This window comes from Micropterus salmoides, unplaced genomic scaffold (genome assembly GCF_014851395.1).
Source record: "Micropterus salmoides isolate LMB-PRFRI ecotype aquatic unplaced genomic scaffold, ASM1485139v1 Ms_hic_scaffold_19, whole genome shotgun sequence".
Classification (NCBI taxonomy): Eukaryota; Metazoa; Chordata; class Actinopteri; order Centrarchiformes; family Centrarchidae; genus Micropterus; species Micropterus salmoides.
Window position 1 is genome coordinate 184,371 of NW_024041039.1, and position 13,317 is coordinate 197,687.

Below are 13,317 nucleotides of genomic sequence, written 5' to 3' on the forward strand. Positions count from 1 at the left end.
GAATGATGGGAATGTAAGAGGGCGAGCAGTGGAAGGCACCTTCCCAAAGCCGCAGAGAGTCCCACAGAGCCGGCCAATCAGCCGGGCCGTTGGAGCTGTGGGGCTGCTGATTGGTCGGTTTTGTGTTCAGATCAGAAGATTCAGATTCAGTTTACAGATGAAGAGACGTGAAGTGGGTCAGTGGAGCGACAGGGAGGGAGGCTGGGGGGGGGGCGGCAAATGTAGGTTAGTACATGTAGAGAGAGAGATTCACAGAGAGAGAGAGAGAGACATTCACACACTGAGAGAGAGAGAGAGACATTCACACACAGAGAGAGAGAGACATTCACAGAGAGAGAGAGAGAGACATTCACACACTGTGAGAGAGAGAGAGACATTCACACAGTGAGAGAGAGAGACATTCACACACTGAGAGAGAGAGACATTCACACACTGTGAGAGAGAGAGACATTCACACACTGTGAGAGAGAGAGACATTCACACACTGAGAGAGAGAGACATTCACACACTGTGAGAGAGAGAGACATTCACACACTGTGAGAGAGACATTCACACTGTGAGAGAGAGACATTCACTGTGAGAGAGAGAGAGACATTCACTGTGAGAGAGAGACATTCACTGTGAGAGAGAGAGACATTCACACACTGTGAGAGAGAGAGACATTCACACACTGAGAGAGAGACATTCACACACTGAGAGAGAGACATTCACACTGAGAGAGAGAGAGACATTCACACACTGAGAGAGAGAGACATTCACACACTGAGAGAGAGAGAGAGAGACATTCACACACTGAGAGAGAGAGAGAGACATTCACACACAGTGAGAGAGAGAGAGACATTCACACACTGAGAGAGAGAGACATTCACACACTGAGAGAGAGAGAGACATTCACACACTGAGAGAGAGAGAGACATTCACACACTGAGAGAGAGAGAGAGAGACATTCACACACTGAGAGAGAGAGACATTCACACACTGTGAGAGAGAGACATTCACACACTGTGAGAGAGACATTCACACACTGTGAGAGAGAGACATTCACACACTGTGAGAGAGAGAGAGACATTCACACACTGAGAGAGAGAGAGACATTCACACACTGAGAGAGAGAGACATTCACACACTGTGAGAGAGAGACATTCACACACATTGAGAGACATTCACACACATTGAGAGACATTCACACACATTGAGAGACATTCACACATTGAGAGAGAGACATTCACACATTGAGAGAGAGACATTAACACACAGAGAGAGAGAGACATTCACACACAGAGAGAGAGAGAGACATTCACACACTGAGAGAGAGAGAGAGACATTCACACTGAGAGAGAGAGAGAGACATTCACACACTGAGAGAGAGAGAGACATTCACACACTGAGAGAGAGAGAGAGAGAGACATTCACACACTGTGAGAGAGACATTCACACACTGTGAGAGAGACATTCACACACTGTGAGAGAGACATTCACACACTGTGAGAGAGACATTCACACACTGTGAGAGAGACATTCACACATTGAGAGAGAGACATTCACACACTGAGAGAGAGAGAGACATTCACACACTGAGAGAGAGAGAGAGACATTCACACACTGAGAGAGAGAGAGAGACATTCACACACATTGAGAGACATTCACACACATTGAGAGACATTCACACATTGAGAGAGAGACATTCACACATTGAGAGACATTCACACACTGTGAGAGAGAGACATTCACACACTGAGAGAGAGACATTCACACACTGAGAGAGAGAGAGACATTCACACACAGTGAGAGAGAGACATTCACACACTGTGAGAGAGAGACATTCACACACACAGAGAGAGACATTCACACACTGAGAGAGAGAGACATTCACACACAGAGAGAGAGAGAGAGACATTCACACACTGAGAGAGAGAGAGAGACATTCACACACTGAGAGAGAGAGAGACATTGACACACTGTGAGAGAGAGAGACATTCACACACTGAGAGAGAGACATTCACACACACAGAGAGACATTCACACATTGAGAGAGAGACATTCACACATTGAGAGAGAGACATTCACACACATTGAGAGACATTCACACACTCAGAGAGAGAGACATTCACACACACAGTGAGAGAGTTTTTCAGCCTTTTCCTTACAGACGACAGATGGAGTCTCGCTGCTTTACATCTGAAATATTTCAGTTCCAACAAACCCAGCAGCTCATTTTACTCCTTTATATTCTTCTACTAGTTTCACCTGTAACGATGGAAAATATTTAACAGACTAAAGCTGTGATTACTGTAGAGCGTCTGAGGAGCATGAAGATGAATAAAGAAATCTGAGTGGACATAAACGCAGCATTAAAAAACAATAAATCAGATTAAATCCTCTCCCTCCGTTATATTTGATTTAGTATTAAATATGAATTAAAGTAAATATGTTATCAGGACATTCAAGGAAGGAATTTATAATGTTATTAATTATTATTGTGAAATGGAAAAGACAAGAAAGAAATGGAGAGAGAGGGCGAGAGAGCTCTCCTCCCCTCTGCAGCTCACTCTGATTTTCCTGCTGCATTGCAGATGTGCCTCCGGACGGGTTGGGTCGGCGCTCTCTGCTACAAACTGTACCTGAACACAGCACGTTGCTGCAGACTTGAAGCCTTTTAAAGGAGCCGTCAGTGTTTTCATGTTAACAAACCCTGCAGCGGTTTTTAGCTTCATTTCCTTCCAGACAGATTTTTGGCTTCTCGCCTTTATTTGACCGTCGCTGCAGAGAGACAGGAAGCAGACAGATCTGACGCCGGCTGCACGCCAGACGAGAGCTGAGAAGTCATGGACAGTGGAGCTGGAGACATGTCACCGCTAAAGGTTCTGAAAAAGAAAAGCTTCATGAAAGTTTTATTTGCACAAAAAAACCCCTGCAGTTAAATAAAGAGGAAAAAATGTGGGTTCTCCAAAAAAACATTCCTTAAGCTAAAAAATCAAGCTACTCATTCTAAAATGACCCAAAAAGGAACTTTAAGTCTGCTGACTCTGTCTACGACCTCTCGATTCGCCGTTATGCAAAACTTTTCCCCTCCGTCGTTAAAAAAATGACCTCATAGTTCCATTTCCTAAAATCTCGCGAGATTCTGTGAGAGTCCCCAGAGCCGCCGCTGCGAGAGCGTTGAGTGAAACTCAGACTGGTCTGAGACCAGATGAGCCGTCTGCTGTGGGATCCCACGTTTTTAACCAGGCGTTGGTTTCATCTTTAGAGTTTAGTTTCATCCAGTTGAAACTTCGGGTCTTTCTCGGCCACACAGAGGCGGTTGTGTTTCTGTCAGACCTTTAAAGGGGGACGCTGACCCAGTCGATACAAGTGGTTGCCTGGAGGTGACTTTGGGATTCACTGTGTGAAGCCTGCCCTGGTCTAAACGTGTCGTGGACGGTGAGACGGGGGGGTATGTATGACTGAGGTCACTATGAACGTCTTCCAGGAAACCTGTGATAAGTTATCTCTTTGTGTCTTGTTCACAGAAGCGTGTTCTGGCCCGGCGTGACCCGCCCTGCCCCCCCCGGGGGTTACAAACGTCTACAAACGTGTGTGTGTGTGTGTGTGTGTGTGTGTTGATGAGGAAGAATATAATTGGTTGCTGACTCAGCTGCTTAAGTCTGCACACACTTATCAGTGCGTCTGTTCATCTCCACGCACACACGCAGCCCGGTGACTCACACGGGGATTACACGTGTGTGCGATCAGCTGATTGACCTGCATGAACACGTCTGATCAGATCCACAGATGGACGAGTGATCGGGGGCCGATTAGAGGAGCGGCGCAGAGCGAGGTGATCTGTCTGTAGGGAGTCTTTTTGCTAAGCTAGGCTAGAAGACAGCTGGCCTGCTTCTGTCCAAGGCTCCAACGTTTCTGTTTGTCCTCTAGCTGTTATCCACAGCAGCTCACACTAAGTGCACAGAGGGGCCCAGGTATACACAGTGCAGATGCACCGGGGCCTTTCACACAGTGAAGGAGTTTTAAGAAGAGGAGCAGAGGGTCGCACAGCTGCCAGATAAGATCCTTTTGGATTTTTTACTGAGGACATTGTCAAAGATTTCACACTGGATCAGCTGCGCCGCTGTTTTAAAGCCTGGTCGTTTCGGGGTCTGCCTCTTCCTCTGTGTCTGACAACCACATGTTAGTTTATTTTCTAAACCTGAAAAGATTAATGGTACATTTTCTTGTTGTTTCGCCGCCTGCGAGACTTTTTCATTTTATCCCCAGCCGTTACACTGTGCGCGCTGTAGCTGCTGCTGTTTATGAGCAGGCTGCTTTTCTGTCTTATTCAGCTTAACGTCTGCCTCTCTGAGGAACGGGAGCTCAGTGGACTCCTCCTCCTGCACTCAGCTGTTTGCAGTGACGTTCAGGATTTGACAGCACTGGCCCCGCTCCTCCTCTGAAATCCATCACGTGATGGCAACCCTTAAAGCACCATAGAAACATTTCAAACCACCTTTAAAACATTTGAAACAACCTAAAACCTCCTTTAAAACATTTGAAACAACCCTTAAAGCACCATAGAAACATTTCAAACCACCTTTAAAACATTTGAAACAACCCTTAAAGCACCATAGAAACATTTCAAACCACCTTTAAAACATTTGAAACAACCCTTAAAGCACCATAGAAACATTTCAAACCACCTTAAAAGCATTTGAAACAACCTAAAACCACCTTTAAAACATTTGAAACAACCCTTAAAGCACCATAGAAACATTTCAAACCACCTTTAAAACATTTGAAACAACCCTTAAAGCACCATAGAAACATTTCAAACCACCTTAAAAGCATTTGAAACAACCTAAAACCACCTTTAAAACATTTGAAACACCCTTAAAGCACCATAGAAACATTTCAAACCACCTTAAAAGCATTTGAAACAACCTAAAACCTCCTTTAAAACCTTTAAAACACCATTTAAACCTTTTTAAAACACCTTAAAAACATTTGAAACGACCTAAAACCACCTTTAAAGCATTTGAAACAACCGTTAAAGCACCATAGAAACATTTCAAACCACATTAAAAGCATTTGAAACAACCTAAAACCTCCTTTAAAACCTTTAAAACACCATTTAAACCTTTTTAAAACACCTTAAAACATTTGAAACGACCTAAAACCACCTTTAAAGCATTTGAAACAACCTAAAACCACCTTTAAAACCTTTAAAACAAACCTTAACCACCATAGAAACATTTCAAACCACATTAAAAGCATTTGAAACAACGTAAAACCACCTTTAAAACCTTTAAAACACTATTTAAACCTTTTTAAAACACCTTAAAAACATTTGAAACAACCTAAAACCACCTTTAAAACATTTGAAACAACCCTTAAAGCACCATAGAAACATTTCAAACCACATTAAAAGCATTTGAAACAACGTAAAACCACCTTTAAAACCTTTAAAACACTATTTAAACCTTTTTAAAACACCTTAAAAACATTTGAAACAACCTAAAACCACCTTTAAAACATTTGAAACAACCCTTAAAGCACCATAGAAACATTTCAAACCACCTTAAAAGCATTTGAAACAACCTAAAACCGCTCCTCCTCTGAAATCCATCACGTGATGGTGCTTTGCCTTAGAGTCCAGCAGCAGCAGCTGTGTCTGTGTGAGACGCACACAAAGAGAACCGTTGAATTTAACGTGTTAATATGGACAGAAATGGATTTAAGGAGCTTTAATGAGACGTTTACTGCATCCGATCTCATCAGTCGTCAAACCGTGCAAAACGAGGCACATACATTTGCCAATGAAAGGTTCCAGTGGTGGTGATGGAGCAGTGGATAAGACGCACGCCTTTGGTGTGAGAGACCAGGGTTCGAACCCCCACTGTGACCCTGAGCAAGACACTTAACCCCTCGTTGGTCCAGACCTCGGACAGCCCCCCCTGTAAGTCAGCTAAATGAATAAATGTTCCCTTCATGAAGCTGATTAAAACAGTACTTTTACTTTGACGTTTACTTGTAGCTGAATATTTTCTGCTACTTTTACTTGAGTAAGGATCTTCTGCGTGAACAGTCAGCCCCCGAGCTTGTCTTCTCAGGCGGAGCAGGATCTGTACACAGGACTGTCGGAGCTGAAAGTGAGTTCCAGTTAGAAGTCAGAAAACTTCGCTCGGCCACCCGTCGTTTACAACCAGCCAGGTTAGCTGTTGATAAAAACGTGTCTCGCAGTATTGACGCGTACTAAAGACAGCAGCAACACAACTTTGTGGACGGACATTTATATGAGACGCAGAAGTGCTAATAAATAAATAACTGTTGACACGGAGCAGCCATATTGGATCACAAAGTCGGGAGTGGAGCGGCTCTCACGACGTAAGGGCCCGCTCTGACAGGGAAGTACAACTGGTTTGACTGGTGTTAAAGAAAGAGGGGGTGGGGGTGTTTACAGCAGCCCTCTACCTCATCTGTCTGTGCTCTGATTGGCTCCTACCTGATCAGACAGGGTGATGATGTCACAGGTGAGCTGAGATCATCACCTGTTGTCAGCTGGACGAGTCGGAACAAACAGAGACCGGTTTCTCTCCTTTTTGTCTGCTGAGAGGTCAAAGGTCAGAGAGGGCTTTGATGTGACACCTGCAACTCCTCAAACGCACACACATACGTGCTGATGGCGAATAAACAGAAGAGAGGAGCAGAAGTCGTCTCAAAGGTTCAAAGACGAGTCTGAGCGGCCGCGGGCGCTAAAGCAACTTTAATAGTACAGCAGCTTCCAACAACAAGCGCTTCATATCAGACCAAATGTTCGATGTGCAGAATACGTAACATAATATTCCCACGCACATATCAGTGGGTTTGAAGACTAACAGAGGAAACGGTAGAATATAAAGGTTCCAGAGCTGTAACCAGGTTTACTTCAGATTATTGTTTCTTTGAATAAAGCTGATTTCCAGGAACTCCTGAACACAACCGCCGATATAAACAGACTAGTGACCTACAACAAAATAAAGTAAAAACGTTAGAAAATGAGTGTTTGTTGTAAAAAAGGTAATAAATCTCAAACCGAGATGTTCATGTCCCTTTTCAGCGGGGCCACATTTTATCTGTAAGTCTTGATGCACCGATGCGTTTACGGTGCGGCTGGTGGAGGCGGAGCTACTTTTATCTCGTGAAAGTCTCCATCAGGATCTATTATAATAAATCACCATTAATACGTTGATTAGATTAAACTTTATTGATCTGAATCTGTACGGTGGCCTCACAGCAACAAGGTCGCAGGTTCAAACCCCGGTCGTCCCGGCCTTTCTGTCTGGACTTTGCATGTCCTCCCTATGTCTGCGTGGGTTCTCCCCGGGCCTGCGTGAACTTTTCTTTGGTCCAAACCAACTGAACAGTGACAGAGCAGTTTAGGTCGAGGCTATCGCCATGACGCCAGGCGAGGTGCGTGGACTAAAACACAGCTAAGAACGATGGATTTGAACGATGGCTTCTGTCGGCCGATGGAATAAACTGACGAAAGACATTTGCTCTGTAACTTTAGTTTAGTAACAAACTAAAGAAACAGACGAAGCAGCTTCACTTAGTTTTGTAAAGCCTCCTTTTTATTTTTTAAGCTGATGAAGAAAAATGTTCACACCTAGTTTTGTTCTTGTTTCTATGTTTTTTCCCCTTTTAGTAAAGTTACTTTTTATTTTATTGGCTCTTTTCAGATGTGACATATTTCCACCTGTCCAGAGACGATTCGGTCTTATTAGTGTGATTTGTCCCCGTTCAGATAAACACCTTTCGTTAGCTTTTGTTAACTGTAAGGTTTAGGTACAGACCAGGTCCAGAGCGGGTCAGTATGTGGTCTGACCCAGTCTGAGCAGGAAACATTCTGAGCTGCTTCTGAAGGTTCAGGTCGGACAGACTGAGTCACCAAACAGAGACTCATTAAACCGCTCGCTGTTTATGCAGCAGAGAGACTGAGCGTGTGCAGAAACTGTGATCTTTAGTTTAGGAAGCCGTTTCTTGTTTTGGAAGAGAAACCTGAACCTTCAGGTTTTGCTCCAGACGTTAGAAGAAAACCAGGTTCAGGTTTCTGAAGTCTCAAACATGCAGTGTGCAGCCTCAGAGGGAGTTTCTGCAGAGACTGACTCGCAGCTCAAAGCCGCCATGCTGATGTTTACCATGTTAGCATGCTAGCACTGGCTAATTAGCCTAAACACAGCGTACAGCTGAGGCTGATGGGAAAGTCTGCAGGTCATAAAGCAACGTTTTGAACACATTGACCCGTCGACCGGATGGTGTTTATTCTTTGGAACAATGTCAGAACGCAGCTGGTAGTTTGTGCAGTGGGTGGAGCGCACTTTGTTTCATCACGTGTTTGTGTGTTTACCTGCTAACCTGTGTGTGTGTGTGTGTGTGTGTGTGTGTGTGTGCGCGCGCGCAGGTGTGTCGTCGTCCTGTTGAATCCTCGGAAGAACAAACAGCATCACATCTTCAACAGCTCCAGGTAAAACTTCAGCCAAGTCCTGTCTCTGTAACTTGGTTTTAAAGTTAAGCTTTATTATTTTTCTCTCCACTGAACTCTGTGAGGAAAATGTCACATGTCACACAAACATCAGCCCTGTTGCTATGGGAACCTGCAGGGTAATGCAACACAGGTTAAATTGTTGACCTGAGTACGGGTGCGTTGACAGACGTCTGTCAGCCAATCAGAAGCGAGATGAAACACAATAAAATTCTTTTTCTGTGTTTTTCAGGAAGGCGATCACCACGTTAGCGTTTTCTCCCGATGGGAAATATGTCGTCACAGGAGAGGTGAGTAGTGCAGGTGTGAACACCTGAGTGGATCTGAGCATGCTCAGTGTCGGCGCTGATCACGCCAGAATCACCTCAGGAGGAAATAATTTAGGAGATCAAATCAGTTGTGGTTGTAATTTTATTCACAGGTATTAAACGTTTTAAAGTTTATTTAATCAGAAGAAGAGCTGCAGCTAATGATTATTCTCAGTACTGATTACTCTGGCAAATAGTTTTATTGATTAATTCATTAATCTTTTAGTCTGTGAAATGAGAGTCCAAAGTAACGTCTCCAGAGAGCGAGGTCAAACATGTGACACACCGGAGAAACTGAAACATCAAAATAATCTCCTGTTGATCAGCCAATAGTTTCAGCTCCGCTCACAAACCCTCGTTACAGGTTGTGGGCAGATTGTCTCATTTTGAACTTGTTAAACGTCCAGAGACGTTTCACAGGAAGAAAGAAGGAAACTGGATGAAAGTGAGAAAAACAAACCAGATCTTTTGTTGTTTATTCTTCTGTCTTTTGAAAAACATCTGAAACAACCTAAAATCACCTTTAAAACCTTAAAACACCATTTAAACCTTTTTAAAACGCCTTAAAACCATCTGAAACAACCTAAAACCACCTTTAAAACCTTTAAAGGAAACCTTAACTAAAATAGAAACATTTCAAACCACCTTAAAAGCATTTGAAACAACCTAAAACCACCTTTAAAACCTTTAAAACACTATTTAAACCTTTTTAAAACACCTTAAAAACATTTGAAACAACCTAAAACCACCTTTAAAACATTTGAAACAACCCTTAAAGCACCATAGAAACATTTCAAACCACCTTAAAAGCATTTGAAACAACCTAAAACCACCTTTAAAACATTTGAAACAACCCTTAAAGCACCATAGAAACATTTCAAACCACCTTAAAAGCATTTGAAACAACCTAAAACCTCCTTTAAAACCTTTAAAACACCATTTAAACCTTTTTAAAACACCTTAAAAACATTTGAAACGACCTAAAACCACCTTTAAAGCATTTGAAACAACCTAAAACCACCTTTAAAACCTTTAAAACAAACCTTAACCACCATAGAAACATTTCAAACCACATTAAAAGCATTTGAAACAACGTAAAACCACCTTTAAAACCTTTAAAACACTATTTAAACCTTTTTAAAACACCTTAAAAACATTTGAAACAACCTAAAACCACCTTTAAAACCTTTAAAACAAACCTTAACCACCATAGAAACATTTCAAACCACCTTAAAAGCATTTGAAACAACGTAAAACCACCTTTAAAACCTTTAAAACACCATTTAAACCTTTTAAAACACCTTAAAAACATTTGAAACAACTTAAAACCACCTTTAAAACAAACCTTAACACACCATAGAAACATGTCAAACCACCTTAAAAGCATTTGAAACAACGTAAAACCACCTTTAAAACCTTTAAAACAAACCTTAACCACCATAGAAACATTTCAAACCACCTTAAAGCATTTGAAACTTTTTAAAACACCTTAAAAACATCTGAAATAACCTAATACCACCTTTAAAACCTTTTAAACAACACTTAAAGCACCATAGAAACATTTCAAACCACCTAAAAGCATTTGAAACAACCTAAAACCACCTTTAAAACCTTTAAAACAAACCTTAACCACCATAGAAACATTTCAAACCACCTTAAAAGCATTTGAAACAACCTAATACCACCTTTAAAACATTTGAAACAACCCTTAAAGCACCATAGAAACATTTCAAACCACCCTAAAAGCATTTGAAACAACCTAAAACCACCTTTAAAACAAACCTTAACCACCATAGAAACATTTCAAACCACCTTAAAAGCATTTGAAACTTTTTAAAACACCTTAAAAACATCTGAAACAACCTAATACCACCTTTAAAACCTTTTAAACAACACTTAAACCTTTTTAAAACACCTTAAAAACATTTGAAACAACCGAAAAGTCCTTTAAAACAAACCTTAACCACCATAGAAACATTTCAAACCACCTTAAAAGCATTTGAAACAACCTAAAACCACCTTTAAAACCTTTAAAACACTATTTAAACCTTTTTAAAACACCTTAAAAACATTTGAAACAACCTAAAACCACCTTTAAAACAAACCTTAATGCACCATAGAAACATTTTAAACCACCCTAAAAGCATTTGAAACAACCTAAAACCACCTTTAAAACCTTTGAAACACCATTTAAACCTTTTTAAAACACCTTAAAAACATTTGAAACAACCTAAAACCACCTTTAAAACCTTTAAAACACCATTTAAACCTTTTTAAAACACCTTAAAAACATTTGAAACAACCTAAAACCACCTTTAAAAAATTTGAAACAACCCTTAAAGCACCATAGACACATTTCAAACCACCTTAAAAGCATTTGAAACAACCTAAAACCACCTTTAAAACCTTTAAAACAAACCTTAACCACCATAGAAACATTTCAAACCACCCTAAAAGCATTTGAAACGACCTAAAACCACCTTTAAAGCATTTGAAACAACCTAAAACCACCTTTAAAACCTTTAAAACAAACCTTAACCACCATAGAAACATTTCAAACCACATTAAAAGCATTTGAAACAACGTAAAACCACCTTTAAAACCTTTAAAACACTATTTAAACCTTTTTAAAACACCTTAAAAACATTTGAAACAACCTAAAACCACCTTTAAAACCTTTAAAACAAACCTTAACCACCATAGAAACATTTCAAACCACCTTAAAAGCATTTGAAACAACGTAAAACCACCTTTAAAACCTTTAAAACACCATTTAAACCTTTTTAAAACACCTTAAAAACATTTGAAACAACTTAAAACCACCTTTAAAACAAACCTTAAAGCACCATAGAAACATTTCAAACCACCTTAAAAGCATTTGAAACAACGTAAAACCACCTTTAAAACCTTTAAAACAAACCTTAACCACCATAGAAACATTTCAAACCACCTTAAAAGCATTTGAAACTTTTTAAAACACCTTAAAAACATCTGAAATAACCTAATACCACCTTTAAAACCTTTTAAACAACACTTAAAGCACCATAGAAACATTTCAAACCACCTTCAAAGCATTTGAAACAACCTAATACCACCTTTAAAACCTTTTGAAACAACCCTTAAAGCACCATAGAAACATTTCAAACCACCCTAAAAGCATTTGAAACAACCTAAAACCACCTTTAAAACCTTTTGAAACACCATTTAAACCTTTTTAAAAAACCTTGAAAACATTTGAAACAACCTAAAACCACCTTTAAAACCTTTAAAACAAACCTTAACCACCATAGAAACATTTCAAACCAACTTAAAAGCATTTGAAACAACGTAAAACCACCTTTAAAACCTTTAAAACACCATTTAAACCTTTTTAAAACACCTTAAAAACATTTGAAACAACTTAAAACCACCTTTATAACAAACCTTAACACACCATAGAAACATGTCAAACCACCTTAAAAGCATTTGAAACAACGTAAAACCACCTTTAAAACCTTTTAAAACACTATTTAAACCTTTTTAAAACACCTTAAAAACATTTGAAACAACTTAAAACCACCTTTATAACAAACCTTAACACACCATAGAAACATTTCAAACCACCTTAAAAGCATTTGAAACTACCTAAAACCACCTTTAAAACCTTTAAAACAAACCTTAACAACCATAGAAACATTTCAAACCACCTTAAAAGCATTTGAAATAACCTAATACCACCTTTAAAACATTTGAAACAACCCTTAAAGCACCATAGAAACATTTCAAACCACCCTAAAAGCATTTGAAACAACCTAAAACCACCTTTAAAACAAACCTTAACCACCATAGAAACATTTCAAACCACCTTAAAAGCATTTGAAACTTTTTAAAACACCTTAAAAACATCTGAAACAACCTAATACCACCTTTAAAACCTTTTAAACAACACTTAAACCTTTTTAAAACACCTTAAAAACATTTGAAACAACCGAAAAGTCCTTTAAAACAAACCTTAACCACCATAGAAACATTCAAACCACCTTAAAAGCATTGAAACAACCTAAAACCACCTTTAAAACCTTTTAAAACACTATTTAAACCTTTTTAAAACACCTTAAAAACATTTGAAACAACCTAAAACCACCTTTAAAACAAACCTTAATGCACCATAGAAACATTTTAAACCACCCTAAAAGCATTTGAAACAACCTAAAACCACCTTTAAAACCTTTTGAAACACCATTTAAACCTTTTTAAAACACCTTAAAAACATTTGAAACAACCTAAAACCACCTTTAAAACCTTTAAAACACCATTTAAACCTTTTTAAAACACCTTAAAAACATTTGAAACAACCTAAAACCACCTTTAAAAAATTTGAAACAACCCTTAAAGCACCATAGACACATTTCAAACCACCTTAAAAGCATTTGAAACAACCTAAAACCACCTTTAAAACCTTTAAAACAAACCTTAACCACCATAGAAACATTTCAAACCACCCTAAAAGCATTTGAAACGACCTAAAACCACCTTTAA

At 39.6% G+C, this 13,317-nt stretch overlaps 1 protein-coding gene across 1 annotated transcript in view; it reads left to right on the forward strand.

The window, feature by feature from the left end:
• Positions 1 to 13,317, forward strand: part of LOC119910661 (mitogen-activated protein kinase-binding protein 1-like) — a 59,341-nt gene that overhangs the window by 15,659 nt on the left and 30,365 nt on the right. Inside the window, 2 exon segments of the mRNA XM_038729385.1 lie at positions 8,411 to 8,473; positions 8,724 to 8,781. Of these exon segments, the coding sequence (XP_038585313.1) occupies positions 8,411 to 8,473; positions 8,724 to 8,781 (121 nt within the window).